Source organism: Staurois parvus, unplaced genomic scaffold, assembly GCF_062004578.1.
Source record: "Staurois parvus isolate SC_StPar_1 unplaced genomic scaffold, SC_StPar_1.0 ptg000300l, whole genome shotgun sequence".
In the NCBI taxonomy this organism is placed as follows: domain Eukaryota; kingdom Metazoa; phylum Chordata; class Amphibia; order Anura; family Ranidae; genus Staurois; species Staurois parvus.
Window position 1 is genome coordinate 1501314 of NW_028318096.1, and position 18973 is coordinate 1520286.

At 45.2% G+C, this 18973-nt stretch overlaps 1 protein-coding gene across 1 annotated transcript in view; it reads right to left on the reverse strand.

Annotated features, from left to right (window-relative positions):
* The window catches only part of LOC149457859 (E-selectin-like), a 228506-nt gene that overhangs the window by 83436 nt on the left and 126097 nt on the right, over positions 1-18973 (reverse strand). Inside the window, exons 5-6 of the mRNA XM_089683079.1 lie at positions 17037-17222; positions 6933-7118 (exon numbers count right to left, since the gene is read on the reverse strand). Of these exons, the coding sequence (XP_089539205.1) occupies positions 6933-7118; positions 17037-17222 (372 nt within the window). The remainder of the gene's footprint in view (positions 1-6932; positions 7119-17036; positions 17223-18973) is intronic.

Sequence of the window (18973 nt, forward strand, 5' to 3'; positions counted from 1 at the left end):
TCCTCCCACTGACACCAATGATGGGGCACTATTCCTCCCACTGACACCAATGATGGGGCACTATTCCTCCCACTGACACCAATGATGGGGCACGATTCTTCCCACTGGTGTGCACTGGAAGAGGGGTAGTCTTATACGGCGAGTATAGCCCAAACACTACATTTTAAACAGGAAAAGTAGGGGGTCGTCTTATACGCCCAGTCGTCTTATACACCGGAAAATACGGTAAGTATTTTATATGTTTAAAGTACTTCCCATCAAAAGCTCCAACGCAATTTTGGAATTTGCAGTAATGCCAGAAAATCTCAGATATCTGTGGCCATTTTTCTCTCATAGGTTTTTTCAGAAAAGCATCCCTTAAAACATCCCATATGACAGAGCAGGCCTCACGGGCTATGCAGCTTGTTGTTGATTTTCCAACCAAAAATGTGTAGTTTAGACTACTCATTTGTTGTTCAGTTGTTAGGTACCAAAAAAAATGTATTCTAAAATCAAAGTGGAAATGTCTATGGGATGCCTACTCACCTGTGACTACTGAGGGAATTTAGGAGTGGGTCTGCAGCCTGTGTTTCATAGGGTTATATGCACCCAAAAGTTCCTTAGGACAATTCTGGCTATGGGGAGGTAAGCTGTCATCTGCAGTTATCTATATTTTAAAGAACTATAACCTAATGAAATTGGCATGATCTAATAATAAATTTATATTTACAGTAAAGCTGCTATGGGGATCCAGCTCCAGTTGAAAATACAGATCTGGGTGAAAACCAAGAAGATGTTACTGACACACAGAACACACAACCACAGCCTACCACGAAATATTCAGTGATCCCCTTGCCCAATGAGAACTCTGTTCCTCCAACTCATTGTGTACCTTGTCAAAGCAGAGGACAACCAAAATCAGCTTTGATTGCATGTTGGCCAATATGGCTGATCACCTGGATGCCAACAGGTCTGAGGAGTTGACTTTTGCAAGACGTTTGGAGGGACTGATGAAAGGAGTTACTCTTGACCTCCTGGCACGTGTCATTTGAAACATTGCCATGTTCATTCCTCCTTCTATTGCTGACCAAGATCCAACCTACCTCTGAACCACAACCGCCTTACAGTTCATATGTACATTATCCCACCTTCCCCTCCTCAACCAACACCATCTTACCATCCAGTTCCCTACTCCCCAGCACCATCACTTACCTTCCCCGCTTTCATTGCTGTATCCTTCTAATTGGCCCTAAAGAAATCCTGTCCCAATTCCTTCCACATCCTCACTCCCAAGCTGATTGGTCACATCAACATTATGCCCAAGCTATGAACATGGCAATGTCCTCAAATGACCCTGCCCCATCACCACACACTTACCATTAGCTATAGACAGCACAGTCATAATAGTAATGTATATATAATAATCCCCCTGCGCTCCACTGGTAATTATATGACCAAAAAATCTATGCAAGGTGCTATCACCTTCTCCTTATACCTGAGGATACACAATATTAGTAAAATGATGGTGAAGAGCTATACATACTGTATATCTAAATAAGTGTATATGTTACACCTGCAGTGCTATGTTTTTGCATATCAATCACAAAGTCAATAATATATAACCAAAGCATGCATATATAGTTAATAAAATACTCTAACTGGTGCTTTTAAATCATGCTTAAATTACTAAATGACTGGTGATAAAGTGTAAGCAGGTCAGTCAATCACTGGCCTATATCCAATGTGCCAACAGAGGAACCCTCAAGGGGGTAGGATGGATAGGAAGGTAAATATATCACACTCTATTGTAAAGTGACAAGTGCTCAAACTGCAGACACAATAAATAAATCTATAGATCAAAAGTCCACAATAAAGAGCAATAAAACGTGCATAAAGGTTGATGTGCAAATTAGGCAATAGTAGTGCTTCAATATTTCACTCCAAACATGATGCGTGCTTCTGTGACACATGTGTGTATCACTAACCCAATGTGGCTAGAGTGCCTCCTCACCTCCAGGAAGCGACCCCTAGGGGCCACAACACATTGAACAATATGTGCTCCGCAGCACTGGGGATCTCAGATAATTGGCTCCTATGGCTCCACTCAGCATCCACTGACAGATCAATATTCCCCTCAGGTGATGATCACAGCATCAGGAATATCATAAGCCCATAAAGAGGTGGACAAAGAGAGCCTCCATAGTGTAGTATGATTTATTCCAAAAGCAAAATAAACAAGCCAAAAACGGACACTCACAGTATTGCAGTTACAGTGCAGCGGTTTCCCATGTGCTGTGGATGTACTGCAGGTCTCTGGGTGTCCAAAGATGGCGTCTACCGGAGGTGCGTCACCGGAAATGCGTCACCGCTCTGAGCGCGTAGTCCATAGGAGCTGCTGGATAGGAAAGGGTCCTTTTTATCTTTGCCACCACCTTCTCAAGAACCTCAATGGGCTCAACCACCCACAGAACGATGCAATTATGCGTGAACTATGTCTCATAAGCTGAATGTTCATTGGCTGCACATTGTACACATTGCAGTCTCTTGCACTTTTTTCTTTCCTTTATTTTTCTTTTTCTTCTATTCCTCTCCTTGTTTTTCCCTCTTGGGTCCCTGGGGTTCACGACCGAAGCTATAGCATTTCTCTTTCATTGCCATGGCACTTAACTAGCTGTCTTTAAATGTCCAGGGCATGAATTCCCCCCAAAAAAGAGCGAAGGTATTTAAATTCTTATGGAAACACCATGTGGACATTGCATGTCTGCAATAAATCCATTTTTCAACCACTTCCAGCCCTAAATATTTTGATACGCGTTACCTTCAAGTTTACCAGGCTACTGGCCCCACCAAACAATGGGGGGTTCTTATTACCTTCCATAAAAACACTCCCTTTAGCTGCACAAAACAAATCACTGATCCAAATGGCAGGTACCTCTTACTACAAGGTACAATCAAGGATACGGGAATCCCAGTTATGACCTACTATGCTCCTAAAAAAAATTTGGGACCCTTCCTGCCCCACGTCTGCTCCCTTTAGGCGGCCTACCAATGCGGCACCCTCCTGGTAGCAAGTCACTCCAATCTGGTGTTAAACCCCAGCCTTGATAAGTATCCCTTGGACAGTTCCACTCCGACAACTGACATTAAGCAATTTTCTCATGCACAGCACTGAGGAATCATGATCTCGTAGATCTCTGGCTTCAGCTTCAACCCCTTGGCAGAGACTATATACACTATTCTCACCCACACCATTCTCTTTCCAGAATAGACCATGTCTTTATGCTGTGTAAACACTTTCCTTTGGTACAATCAACAACTATTCTCACTGTACCATGGACCGACCATGATTCTATCTTTGTGGTCTGTCGCTCTCTTCTCTTCAAACCATCGACTCTCCCCATGAGCCATGAATGATCCGATGCTTTTGTTTAAGGAGATTCAGACAGACCTGCTGCAAAAATCCTCTGAATATTTCCAACTCAATTCAGTGTCTGTCTCATCTCCAGTGACCTTATGGGAAGCCTATAAAGCTGTCCTACAGGCCACACCATACAGTTAGCAATAAATAAATAAGTGCAGCTCTAAGAATATATATGATAAAAAATAATAAAAAGTCCAGATAAATGAACATATATTGAACTCCAACTGGAGGTTGTAATAATCCGCAAGTGACAATTTGTGCAGGTTTCAGTGCAATAGCAGCAATAATACTTCAGTGATGGTGCTCCAAATCAGTGGGGTAAGAATATGCACTCACCAGATGCGTAATGTATATATGCAATAAATCAAACAGAGGAGGTCCCCTTTATGAATCGAATGTAGCCAAGCCAAGGATAATCCTCCCTCTGGATACTGGTGGTGTCTCAGGAGCACTTGGGTGTTAAAGGATCCAGACAGCCAGAGGCCCCCTTTAAGGATGGGTGGGTGTAGATGCCAGCCCTTAGATGTGGTGGCTACATCAGTTTTCGCTTTCCAGTATTGTTGTCTTTATCTTCATATATTGTGTTGTCGCTCAAAAGAGAACGAGAACACAAACAACTCCAACTTGAGGCCCAGCTAGTATCTCTATCTTTACAATTCAAACAGTTGGCCACTCCTTCCAACCGTAAATTATTAGACCAGGTCTGTACTGTGTTAGACTTTTGTCTCACGGATGTGGCTGAACGTTCCTTGCGGTGGACCCGTCAAAAATGGTATATTAAGGCCAACAAACCAGATACAATGCTGGCCAATAGGCTACGCTGTTTTGTCCATAATCCTAAGCCAATCTCTTTACTCACCCGCCACAATGGTCTCACTAATAACCCACTACAGTTATTGGAGGAATTCGGGCATCGTTTCACTAGGTTTTATACAGACCCCACCCAGGCTAACCCCCAAGACAAAATAAGATTTTCTGAACCAGCTGTCTTTACCGAAACGGTCTTCGGCTCATAAAAATCTTATGGACAGAGATATCCAGATGTCAGAAGTCCTACAATGTATTAAAGATCTATAGGCCTATCTCTCTTATCAACATTGATATAAAAATCCACACCAAAATCTTAACTAACCTGAATTCCTTCCTGACCTGTCTAACTAAAAAGGACACCAGGTGGGCTTCATCCCACATCGTCAGGCAAGGGATGCCATCAGACGTGTATTACAATTACATCACTTAGCCCACTGCCTCTTGGTAGATATGAGGCTTTAATCTAGTGATATTAATAAAGCATTCAACACTTTGTCTTGGCCCTACCTTATGTCTGTTCTCTGCCACTATGGCTTCGGCCAATTTTTTTTACATTGGATAACAGCCTTATATGATTCTCCACAGGCCAAACTAAAATACTATGGTTTTGAATCTTCACGTTTTCCATTCCGCAGGGGAAACTGGCAAGGCTGCCCACTCTCCCCACTACTATTTTTCTTGGCACCTTTAAACATTGGTGGAGGCCATACGTACCCACTAGATATCACAGGCCTTGACGTGGCGGGCTCCTCCCACAATAATATCACTGTTTGCTGACAATATACTACTGACCTTAACGTCTCCTGGAATCACTTTACCGATCTTGATTTTAGTCCTAGACTCTTTTACCTCTCTCACGTTAGTCCAGCCAAATCCAAAGCTATGTTGGTAACTCTCTCCCCATCCTTGCTAACTATTCTGAAGAAAAGTTCCCTTTTCAATGGCTCGACTCCTTACCGTATCTGGGAATTCGACTCACCCCGTCCTATGATGGACTTTACCAAGCTAATTTTCCTCTTTTATTCAAACAACATTGTCCTTTTGGAATCATTATCCACTATCATGGTTTGGCAGAATTAATGCAATTCGTATGACTTACTTTCCAAAATTACTATACACATTCTGTGTCTTACCAGCTCCTTCCCCCCACACGTACATCAACGCAAACTCCTACAATTAATTTGGGGATCTTCTCGACCTAGAATCAACAAACAGATCCTATTCACCCATAAAATCAATGGAGGCCTATCTGTTCCAAACTTCCAAGTTTATTATTTAGCAGTTGACATCACTCCCTTATCTCATCTCTATGAGTCCCAGAGCCTCCCTTTGTGGGCCACATAAGACCTAGTGAATTCCCACCCCACACTGCTGTCTTCTCTACCATGGCTTCCCCCCACCCATCGTTCCATGACTCTTAGTCCAACATTACTCCATACGCTTTGCTTAAAGTACTTAGTGGGTTGGATCTCATCCCACCTCTACTGCATCTTCATCAAAGCCTGCTATTCCCTCCAGGCCTCGACAACCCAGGGCAGTTAGCCTGGTGGACTGCTCAGGGATTTGTGGACATGCATTCTCTCCTCACCCCCACTAGATTTATCAACTTTGAGGCTCTCTGGTACTCTCATTTGACAACGCCTTCAAACTCAATCCACTCCTTACACACTGACCCCTTTCGAGAGCTTCTGCACAGCCCGACCTCACTCCGCTGGCCTAATTTCATTAATTTATTCCTCAATCATATCTTACAAAAGACCCCCCCGCTATGGCCCTATCATCTTCATTGGCAAAACAAATTAGGGGGCATCTTGACCAGACAGATTGGCAGGTCATGACCCAAGCATTATCAAAAAACTCAAAAAACATAAAATCCTATACCAGTGGTATTACACGCCATTTTGTTCCATCTTATTAACTGAACTGTTTCTGAGGATGCTCACAGGCTGGTACAACGGCACACATTTGGTGGTATTGCCCTAAGGCATGCCAACTTTTGGTCAGGGTTTATGCTCTTCTTCGTATCACACTTCATGCCAACATCAAACAGAACCCCTATGAAGCCCTTCTCTTCAAGCCTATTGAGGATCTACGCCGCCCTGTACAACAACTGGAATCACATTTATTTACAGCCACCAAATTGATCATAGCAAAAGCATGGAACACTCCAGTCCTCAGCATTGAGGCTGTGCAACACAGGATGCATTATAGTATGCTCAATGAAAAACTGACAGCCATGCTATTGCATGCTCATGTAACGTTCCTCCAAGTTTGGCAGCCGTGGATTGCACAAGTTTAGCCATCTCGGTTCGACAATGCCCTTCTAACTCCTGACTTTGTGCAACTGAATGATAATAACAAGAAAAAAAAAACCCCAGGTAGCAGAAACATACAGGAACAAATTATTTCTCAGATGACATTTTTCTCTATTGGCTAATACAAAACCAACAGAGCTCCAAAACACCTAAAAACAATGTAAAAAATGCATAACAAAATGTCTTAAACCATGTCCTATATACCTCTTTATGTAGCCATGCCCACTTTTTCAATGCAGCATGAGTTTATGTGCAGAACAGATTTCTGACAAAACATATTATTCAGTTTGCAAGTGTACCAGCAGTGATTCACATTCAGTAACTTGGGAAGAACCTGACAAATCTTGACAGTGTTGTACAGAATAAGAAAAATGTATCAGTAAAGAGTTAAGCTGGGCTTCAGGTACCTAAACATGTAGGTGTAGGTTCAGACCATTCTCTTGTGTTTTGGCAAAATACATATCTTGATCCATTTAATTCATATCCTTCATCACAAGAAAAGTTGCAAAATGACTTATACTGGAATTTTCGATACTCATCAGTACAGCTGATTTTTCCATTTGCTGGAGCTTGTAGGTCTATACATGACACAGCTGTCAACAAAAAAAAATAAATTGTTAAAAAAAAATAACAATAGGCAATTCAAACCATGTATCTTACAGTACTATATATATATGTCACACATACATATATATACATATATATGTATGTTGTAAAACAGTGGAGCACTACCCCCATAGGAGCTGCTGGATAAGATGGTTCCTGTTAGCTTTGCCTCGACCTTCTCAAGAACCTCAATATCACAGGAACTCACTGAACGCAATACTGAAAGCACCCAATAATAGTGTTATAGCAAAGAAAACAGGCACCAAACCATATAGTAAAGGTAAACCTAATATATTGTCACTCAGTTTGGTTGGTAATAAAGAAAGTATAAAAAGTATAAAATGGATTAGCAATGGTTATAACTAGAGATGAGCGAATTATTCAAAAATTTGGTTCGGCTGATTCGCCGAATTCGCCGAATAAATTCGCTTCGAGCCGAATATATTCGCTGCGAATTTAACTTATAAAAAGGGTGTTTCTAGGCTTCAGAGAGCCTTTATATTAGTGCAGAACACTGTACCTTTAATTTAAATGCCCTTGGAGTCTGCTGGGGAAGAGAAATAATACTGTCAGTCAGTATGACATGCAGATGAGTGCCGTCGATCTTAGAATCACCGCACACTTCACTCATTTGGGCAGTCACGGGGCCAAAACCAGAGTGTGGAGCCACAGTGTGGCGGTGGAGGCAGCAGCAATGGGAGGCCATACAGCACCCTATGACAAAATGGAACCCACCAGCAGTGTGAGGAGACCTGAAAGTGGCACATGGCAGAGTGTGGCGATGGAGACAGCAGCAATGGGAGGCCGTACAGGGACCCATGAGACACTCTGGACCTGGCAGCAGCATGAGGAGGCGGTACAGGGGCCCATGACAGATTACGGGCCTGGCAGCAGCATGAGGAGTCGGTACGGGGGCCCATGGCAGATTACGGGCCTGGCAGCAGCATGAGGAGGCGGTACAGGGGCCCATGGCAGAGTGGCGGAGCGTAAGCAGCTAAAATTGAAGGCCATACAGAGGCCTATGTTAAAAAGTCCCCCCAGCAGCAGCGTGGGGAGACGACTATCAAGAGTCCAATGGCAGAGTGGCGGAGCAGAAGCAGCTTCAATTGAAGGCCATACACAGGCCTAGGTTTAAAAGTCCCTCACAGTTAATTCCAATAACGAACTCTACTCCTCCGTGCAATCTACTTACGAGACCCTGGGCAGGTCTGGGTCCAATTTGTGGTAGAGACTGGTTTTGTTCAGCCATGCTTGAGCGAGTAATAACAGGTCTGTGCTGCCCTTTGGTGTCTGGCTTAATGCGCACAACACTGAACGTCCCAGCGTTTGTCAACGATTTGCCGTTAAGTGATGCAAACCCGCTGAACCATGTTCATGAGGAGCCGGTACAGGGGGCCATGAATCAGTATGGACCTGGCAGCAGCGTGAGCAGACGACAGAGGCACATGGCGCAGGGTGGCGGTGTAGGCAGCATTATTCTGAAGCCATACACAGGCCTAGGTTAAAAAGCGAAAGCCGTCAGCAGCGTGAGCAGACGACAGAGACATATGGCGCAGGGTGGCGGTGGATGCAGCAGTATTCGGAAGCCAAACACAGGCCTCGGTTAAAAAGCGGAAGCCGTCAGCAGCGTGAGCAGACGACAGAGGCACATGGCGCAGGGTGGCGGTGGAGGCAGCAGCAATGGAAGGCCATACAGCACCCTATCACAAAATGGAACCCACCAACAGTGTAAGGAGACCTGAAAGTGGCACATGGCAGAGTCTGGCGATGAAGTCAGCAGCAATGGGAGGCCATACAGGGACCCATGACACACTCTGGACCTGGCAGCAGCAAGAGGAGGCGGTACAGGGGCCCATGGCTGAGTGGCGATCCGGGAAGTCAGCGTTGTGATTGCAGATGCAATGCAGAGATTCTATGAGGTGATGCCGTGGGTGCGAAGAAGATCATATACCGTCGTACTTCCATCCATAAGACGGAACAACCTGCGAACCGGGAGCTTTATTGCCCTGACCCGCTGAGCAGCTTCTGGGATACCCAAGAGGCCCATGGCAGAGTGGCGGAGCGTAAGCAGCTTCAATTAAAGGCCATACAGAGGCCTATGTTAAAAAGTCCCCCCAGCAGCAGCGTGGGGAGACGACTATCAAGAGTCCAATGGCAGAGTGGCGGAGCGGAAGCAGCTTCAATTGAAGGCCATACACAGGCCTAGGTTAAAAAGTCCCCCCAGCAGCAGTGTGGGGAGATGACTATCAAGAGTCCAATGACTGAGTGGCGATCCGGGAAGTCAGCGTTGTGATTGCAGATGCAATGCAGAGATTCTATGAGGTGATGCCGTGGGTGCGAAGAAGATCATATACCGTCGTACTTCCACCCATAAGACGGAACAACCTACGAACCGGGAGCTTTATTGCCCTGACCCGCTGAGCAGCTTCTGGGATACCCAAGAGGCCCATGGCAGAGTGGCGGAGCGTAAGCAGCTTCAATTAAAGGCCATACAGAGGCCTATGTTAAAAAGTCCCCCCAGCAGCAGCGTGGGGAGACGACTATCAAGAGTCCAATGGCAGAGTGGCGGAGCGGAAGCAGCTTCAATTGAAGGCCATACACAGGCCTAGGTTAAAAAGTCCCCCCAGCAGCAGTGTGGGGAGACGACTATCAAGAGTCCAATGGCTGAGTGGCGATCCGGGAAGTCAGCGTTGTGATTGCAGATGCAATGCAGAAATTTTATGAGGTAATGCCGTGGGTGCGAAGAAGATCATATACCGTCATACTTCCATCCATAAGACGGAACAACCTGCGAACCGGGAGCTTTATTGCCCTGACCCGCTGAGCAGCTTCTGGGATACCCAAGAGTTTGGCTTCTGTGGGGAATATGGTTGAAAACTGAAACTTAAAGGCATGTTGACGGAAGGGCACCAGTGTCAGTGCTCCGGAGGGAATATAGCTTCAAAGCTGACACTTAAAGGTATATCGACGGTCAGAGACCACAGGAAGTGGAGCTTGCGTCTTAAATCAACTGAATGTGGCAGACGTGAAACGTCTACGGGCCGTATATGAAACGGGTTGTTCCTCTTTCTGGAATAAGTGTTGGAAATGGCCACTCTTTTTGGTGTGGCGTTTTGTCTATTTAATTCCGATAACGGACTCTACTCCTCCGTGCAATCTAGTTACGAGACCCTGGGCAGGTCTGGGTCCAATTTGTGGTAGAGACTGGTTTTGTTCAGCCATGCTTGAGTGAGTAATAACAGGTCTGTGCTGCCCTTTGGTGTCTGGCTTAATGCGCACAACACTGAATGCCCCAGCATTTGTCAACGATTTGCCGCTAAGTGATGCAAACCCACTGAACCACGTTCATGAGGAGCCGGTACAGGGGGCCATGAATCAGTATGGACAGTGGGGCTGAGCCCACAGCATGCGATACTTCGCTTGGTGAGGGAACACCAAAGGACAGGGGCAGGTCGAGGACACGTGATTTCAGTGGGCTTGCTCCCGGGCCATGCCAACTAACGGTTGTGTCTGACGTACCCACCGACCGTTGGCTGTAGGTGTCAGAGGTGACCTGGGAAGAGGAAGACGACCGAGTCAACCAATCGATGACGGCAGGGTTGTCGGTGGAGACACAACCGCTGGATGACACCGGGAGCACTGGCCTCTGGCTGCGACTAGTGCTGCCTCGACCCCTTCCTCTGCTGCCACGTCTACTCGCTCCTGAAACATTGCCTCCTCTGCCACTCCTCTGCGTGTTGTCTGACATACTCTTTAATTCAATAAGCACCCCAAAAATAAAACCGGATTTAACTCTTTGAACGTACAATAGTGGTTGTGAAGCAGAAAGTCAGTTTATTTAGCACAATCGGTCAATTGCAGCTTGCCGTTGGCTGGAAACTGTACGTTTATGTCACTGGAATGCACTAATCACCCAAAAAATATTACAGCCACCCGGCGTGTATATGGATTTAACTCTTTGAACGTACAATAGTGGTTGTGAAGCAGAAAGTCAGTTTATTGTACACAATCGGTCAATTGCAGCTTGCTGTTGGCTGGAAACTGTACGTTTATGTCACTGGAATGCACTAATCACCCAAAAAATATTACCGCCAGCTGGCGTGTAAATGGATTTAACTCTTTGAACGTACAATAGTGGTTGTGAAGCAGAAAGTCAGTTTATTGTACACAATCGGTCAATTGCAGCTTGCCGTTGGCTGGAAACTGTACGTTTGTGTCACTGGAATGCACTAATCACCCAAAAAATATTACCGCCAGCCGGCGTGTAAATGGATTTAACTCTTTGAACGTACAATAGTGGTTGTGAAGCAGAAAGTCAGTTTATTGTACACAATCGGTCAATTGCAGCTTGCCGTTGGCTGGAAACTGTACGTTTAGGTCACTGGAATGCACTAATCACCCAAAAAATATTACCGCCAGCCGGCGTGTAAATGGATTTAACTCTTTGAACGTACAATAGTGGTTGTGAAGCAGAAAGTCAGTTTATTGTACACAATCGGTCAATTGCAGCTTGCCGTTGGCTGGAAACTGTACGTTTGTGTCACTGGAATGCACTAATCACCCAAAAAATATTACCGCCAGCCGGCGTGTAAATGGATTTAACTCTTTGAACGTACAATAGTGGTTGTGAAGCAGAAAGTCAGTTTATTGTACACAATCGGTCAATTGCAGCTTGCCGTTGGCTGGAAACTGTACGTTTAGGTCACTGGAATGCACTAATCACCCAAAAAATATTACCGCCAGCCGGCGTGTAAATGGATTTAACTCTTTGAACGTACAATAGTGGTTGTGAAGCAGAAAGTCAGTTTATTGTACACAATCGGTCAATTGCAGCTTGCCGTTGGCTGGAAACTACGTTTAGGTCACTGGAATGCACTAATCACCCAAAAAATATTACCGCCAGCCGGCGTGTAAATAGATTTAACTCTTTGAACGTACAATAGTGGTTGTGAAGCAGAAAGTCAGTTTATTTAGCACAATCGGTCAATTGTAGCTTGCCGTTGGCTGGAAACTGTACGTTTATGTCACTGGAATGCACTAATCACCCAAAAAATATTACCGCCACCCGGCGTGTAAATGGATCTAACTCTTTGAACGTACAATAGTGGTTGTGAAGCAGAAAGTCAGTTTATTTAGCACAATCGGTCAATTGCAGCTTGCCGTTGGCTGGAAACTGTACGTTTATGTCACTGGAATGCACTAATCACCCAAAAAATATTACCGCCACCCGGCGTGTAAATGGATCTAACTCTTTCAACGTACAATAGTGGTTGTGAAGCAGAAAGTCAGTTTATTGTACACAATCGGTCAATTGCAGCTTGCCGTTGGCTGGAAACTGTACGTTTATGTCACTGGAATGCACTAATCACCCAAAAAATATTACCGCCACCCGGCGTGTAAATGGATCTAACTCTTTGAACGTACAATAGTGGTTGTGAAGCAGAAAGTCAGTTTATTTAGCACAATCGGTCAATTGCAGCTTGCCGTTGGCTGGAAACTGTACGTTTATGTCACTGGAATGCACTAATCACCCAAAAAATATTACCGCCACCCGGCGTGTAAATGGATCTAACTCTTTGAACGTACAATAGTGGTTGTGAAGCAGAAAGTCAGTTTATTTAGCACAATCGGTCAATTGCAGCTTGCCGTTGGCTGGAAACTGTACGTTTATGTCACTGGAATGCACTAATCACCCAAAAAATATTACCGCCACCCGGCGTGTAAATGGATCTAACTCTTTGAACGTACAATAGTGGTTGTGAAGCAGAAAGTCAGTTTATTTAGCACAATCGGTCAATTGCAGCTTGCCGTTGGCTGGAAACTGTACGTTTATGTCACTGGAATGCACTAATCACCCAAAAAATATTACCGCCACCCGGCGTGTAAATGGATCTAACTCTTTGAACGTACAATAGTGGTTGTGAAGCAGAAAGTCAGTTTATTTAGCACAATCGGTCAATTGCAGCTTGCCGTTGGCTGGAAACTGTACGTTTATGTCACTGGAATGCACTAATCACCCAAAAAATATTACCGCCACCCGGCGTGTAAATGGATCTAACTCTTTGAACGTACAATAGTGGTTGTGAAGCAGAAAGTCAGTTTATTTAGCACAATCGGTCAATTGCAGCTTGCCGTTGGCTGGAAACTGTACGTTTATGTCACTGGAATGCACTAATCACCCAAAAAATATTACCGCCACCCGGCGTGTAAATGGATCTAACTCTTTGAACGTACAATAGTGGTTGTGAAGCAGAAAGTCAGTTTATTGTACACAATCGGTCAATTGCAGCTTGCCGTTGGCTGGAAACTGTACGTTTGTGTCACTGGAATGCACTAGTCACCCAAAAAATATTACCGCCAGCCCGCGTGTAAATGGATTTAACTCTTTGAACGTACAATAGTGGTTGTGAAGCAGAAAGTCAGTTTATTTTGCACAATCGGCAAACTGCAGCACCAACTGTGCACGACAGCCACCAAAAAAAAAAAGGGTGTATGTCACTTTAAATTTTCGATTCTTTGATAGCTGTGGCCCTAAGTAACGATTCTGTGTCCCTGAGTAACGATTCTGTGTCCCTGAGTAACGATTCTGTGTCCCTGAGTAATGATTCTGTGGCCCTAAAGTCTCTGTGGCCCTAACTCTGTCCCTTAATACACACAGGTCTGTCTCTCTTGAATGACCGGAGGCTAATGGAGAATTCTAAGATGGCCGCGATTTATAGCTCCACCATTACACAGTGCTGGCTGGCTGCTGATTGGCTAATGCGATCACATGTCATGAATGCATTATGGGTCAGCGCGCCTTGTCTGCGCGCCTTCCCAGAGATCCCCGCCCCATCTTCTCTGTCCATTTTCTCCGTCGCCACACATGTCGCCGCCATTTTTGGGAAAATTCGATTCGTGCATCCGAAGTTTGCTAATCTTCGGATTCGTCGCGAATAGAATTTTTCCAAATCTTCGGAACGAATTCCACTTCGTCATGTTCGATTCGCTCATCTCTAGTTATAACACAAATTAGCTTACAAAGTGATTGACAATAATGACTAGGCATAAGATAACATATGGCATCCAGATGAACATAAACAGTACCAATGCCATTTTAAGCGCAGAAATGAGTAGTAGTAAAGTTTAATCTACCGAGTGCTGGAACTATACTGCCAGAGCACATTTACGGTGGTGAAGCTAGTCCTAGACTGACTGGGTATGCACTGTCCAGACAAAAAGGAGGATGGGAGTGGCAGGGACAGAGGAACAAAGGGGACTTGCAGAGTAATTATTAGGGGAGGGCAGTCCTTTAAGATGTTCTTCTGCCAGCTAAGAAGTGGTGATGCACTTAATGATAGTCCCAGTTAACCTGCTACAGTATAGGTACAGTACAGGTATAGTAGAGTCTCTGCATAGGTGCAAGATAGAAGTGACTCAGATGCAGTAAAGTTTCAGCATAATGCAGTAGAGGGTTGTAATATGTGAGGTATAGAGGACGATATGAATTGGGTACACTTGGTGTCCTGCTCTTAGCGGCTCAGTGGACAATGCTAACCTGAGCACTTCTAATCTCAGGATTTGATCTCCATTGGTCTTACCTCCTGCTGACAGTTGAGCATACAAACAGAGGTGCTCTCTCTCTCACTATCTCGGTGCCCAAAAAGGAAGAAGCTTCCTGGGCAGTTCGATAAAAGCTATTTCCCCACTTCTCCTACTCCTCCAGGAAAAGAGTACATAGGCTGCATTATATGGCTGCTGCCTTGAACTACAATTCCCATGATTCTCAGTGCTCAGAACAGAAGTTTATGGACTAGCCTGGCTAGCCAGCATAACATCTGCATAACAGCATGTTAGTGGGTGACGGTCTGCCTTGTGTGTGGCTGTAGCAGTTAGCTGGAGCACCCCTAAGAAAGAGAGTGACCTTCCAGGCATCCCATACCTTGCCCTGTAGCGTAGCTCTCACTCTCCTCCTCTAGATGTGTGGATGGGTGCTGGTGACCGGATCCTCTACCCACCCTTCTGGTTGCATGGCTGTACCTCCTTGCTCCCCGGGGTAACCAGGCACTAGTTCAAATTCTCCCAAGGCTGGACAGCCAGATGACATCACCGGTGACTTTTGTTCTCTCACAAAAACTACTGCGATAACTGAATAACTTCACACAGGGCCCACATGTAGAAAACTTTCTTCTTTTCTGAGGAAGGCTCAGGAGGGTTACAGCCATCTGGGTCTCAAACCTCAGCTCAGTCCAGAACACATCTTTCTCATCAAATTACTGTTTGAGTCTCTTTGAGGCAGGTGATGCAATGCACAAAACAGGGGAACCCCTGCCAGGGGGAACAAGGATCAGAGTGAATTCCCATCCTCCACGTGGCAACCCATCCCATAGGCAGGGCCCTCTCCCTCCACAAAGCTCCTCCCCCTTGTTTATTGGGATCTTTCCTGGAAGGAAGTGAACGCACGCTCCTTCCTGGCAGGATTTAAAAAAGCTACAATGTTAGGTGGGCCACCTAGTGGGCCCAGCCTCAACCTGCCTACAAGCAGAAACTGAAAGTAAACTGATGGTAAAAAGGGAAATGTCTCCTTTTTCCATGTATCTGTTGTTCAGCACCTGCCTACAACACCAGGGAGGGGGGCCTACCTACAGGCTGGTGCTGTATGGAAGGATCTCCACTGTACCACCATCTCATAGGGAGGACATTCTGTCAGCGGGAAAGGAGCCAGCCCAGTGTAAGGCCTGAAAGCAGCTGCAACCCACCAAGCTACATGACAGGACAGTGTGAGTGCTTCTAGAGGGCAGTCAGGTTCAATACCCAACTAGTTCTCATCCAGGATGAGTTAAAGCGGAGTTCCACTCGACCTATCAAAAAATAAAAGTCAGCAGCTACAAAAACTGTAGTTGCTGACTTTTAAAAAACAGCCACATACCTGTCCATCGGTCCTGTGGAGTGTCCCCCCACAGCTCGTTTCACCAGCCGTCCTGGGTTCCAGGAGGCCATCATCTTCAGTGTGTGCACCTGGCTGTGATAGCTTGCGGCTTCACAGCCGGGTACCCACTGCGCATGCGCGAATAACGTTGTGCTTTGTGAATGGTCCTGTAGTCTTCTGGGACCTGTCACGTGTCCCAAAAGACTACAGGGAGGGAGGGAGGACACCTTCCATTTCCAATCGTCTAGGCGTTCGGACCGGAAGTGGGAGCGGATACCTGTCAAATTCGGGTACCTGCTCCCCCCTCCCGCTCCCCAAAGGTGCCAATCCTTAATGGGGTGCGGGGGAGCAGTCCTTAAAGCGGAACTTCCCCTTTTGGGTGGAGCTCTGCTTTAACTTCAGATCTTGGAATCCCTTGCCCAGGGATCCCCTCAGGGATCCTTAAAGAGACAGTTGCTACTTTTTGGTCCACATTTTTGTACAGTGTACAGTGTTTGCTGAGAAGTTGTCCTCACGTTTTAGTTTTTTGGGCATCCCATATACCCCTAGTCCCCATCCAAGTTGTTAACCCCTAATAAAACAACAAAACCAAGCTCAATGACTGTTTTACTGACCCTGTGAGAAAAAATGTGGAAAATGCATGTTGCCTGGCTGTGCAGAGCTTAGGGGGACCCAAAAAAAAAGAAATCAAGTGCCCCTCAAGACAATAGCTCTACAAATCTAATGTGTCAGTAAGTCAAATCTAAGACAAATCTAAATGTGTCAGTAAGGTGCTAAGCTGGGCTTCAGGTACCTAAACATGTGCATTGTATACTTTTCCACTGGGATGCCATTACTTATATGTAGAACAGAGTTCTTGAAAAACATATTATGCAGTTTGCAGGTGTACCAACAGTGGTATGCATCCCATACCTTGGGAAGAACCCGATGAATGTTGACAGTGTTGTACAGAATAAGAAAAATGTATCAGTGAGGTATTAAGCTGGACTTCAGGTACCTAAACATGTAGGTGTAGGTTCAGTCCATTCTCCTGTGTTTTGGCAAAATACAGATCTTGTGCCATTTATTTCATATCCTTCATCACAAGAAAAGTTGCAAAATGACTTATACTGGAATTTTTCATATTCATCAGCACAGCTGATTTTTCCATTTGCGAGTATTCGTAGGTCCACACATGATACAGCTGTCAACAAAAAAACTTATATTGTAAAAGACCAATATACATTCCACATGATGTATCAAATATGCTATATACCGTACATACACATACATAAAACAGTATATTATAAAGGAATCCAGGGATGGGATTTGAACGGCAAGTACATTTTCCCCTGATACAGGTTGTGAGCTCTGAAGGGGTTAATGAGAAAAGGAGGTGTATTAAAGTGTCAGGAAACCCATCTACATCCCTTCTGCCATATAGATTGAGAAGACTAGCAAAAATTAATCCATCCCTAAATCACACTTTTTCAAATTGGATAATTATCTTTTTTCAGCAATTTAATTCTGGTCATAACTCTCCATACTGCACAGCCCCAGTCTGTAGACGGAGCTAAGCAGCATATCTATTGGCCTGCTGAAGTTGCTGCAATGCATTTACATATTTCACCATGCAGAGTGGAGGACCACCTCAGGCCTATCTCTATATCTAGAGCACATGGCAGACCTCACACAGGCTATGGGTCCAATATATCAGGTCACAGCCTGGGGGAAGAGAGAGATCACAAGGCCTGCCCTAAATTATTATATCCTCCCCAGCATGCACCAGTAGCAAAGAACCTCCTACATAGTTCGGGGTGAAGACTCTGTGCTGACGCCATATTGCTGCAGGATGTCTGTGTGTACCCACTCACTCTGATTCTTTTTTTTTTCTTTATCAGTATGCAACATATACGATAAAACAGTTCACGTAAACAACCATATCCTGCCACAGATACGCTCAGTCAAAGGAGGGATAGAAGAAGGAAATCTTATGTGAATAGCTAACCACATTTATTTAGTAGCAAGCATAACATGGTGTAGGTCCCCTCTGAATGGAGCATGAAAGCTTCAACCTAGGGTAAGAGGGGGGGGGGTCCCTCTAACTTAATTAGAGCACTGCTGGAGCATGTGAGGAAGTCCGATGAGGGGTGTCCAATTAGGGTCTAAGCATATAATTTTATTTTTTTTGTAAGAGGATATGATAGGAAAGAAAGCGGAGGTTGGGAGAAGAAAAGAGAAAATGAAGAAGAGAGGAAGGGAAGAGGAAAAAAAAGAAAAGAGAAAGGGGGAGAAGGGAAGGTGAGGAGAGGTAAGATTATGTGGATGGGAGGGGAAACATCTTCTGGGGAACAGAAAACATTAAAATGAGTCTGGCAAGGTGATTCACTGGCACACATCACAGGCTATGTGTATTGGGAAAATTCGTCAGAGAAGCAGAAGAGGTCTCAGTAAACCTACCTGTTTTATGCTCCTCTGAGCTTGGTTTGTTACTAAACCAAAGGGCAGTCAGAGAAAAACAAGGCAATGAGTTGCATACTGGGACATGCAGTCTTGTGGAGAAGCTGCTGTACTGTATGGAGCAGGAAGAAACTAGAGCTCACAGGGAGTCACAAGACCCAGGGAGAGTGGTAGAGAGGTTTTTACAGATTGGCTGGGAAATTTTGGGGCTTGGCATCTGGACAAGAGAAAGAGAGGGCCTCTGTAGCAGTTTTTCCATCTCTTCATGTCTGCAGCCAAAGGGAAGGCCTGAGCCCAAATCCAGCGTAGCTCAGAATCTGGGAATGTGTGTATGTGTGGTGCTGGAATTTATGCAGAGAGGAGAGCTGAAGGGGAATGCTGCTGGAGGATGCACAGCAATTTGAATGCTCTGATATTGGTTCCCAGGTTGAGGAAGGGAGTGAGGTGAGCCTAGAGAGAGAGGGTGCCAATGAGGGACAAGAAATTGGCAGTCAC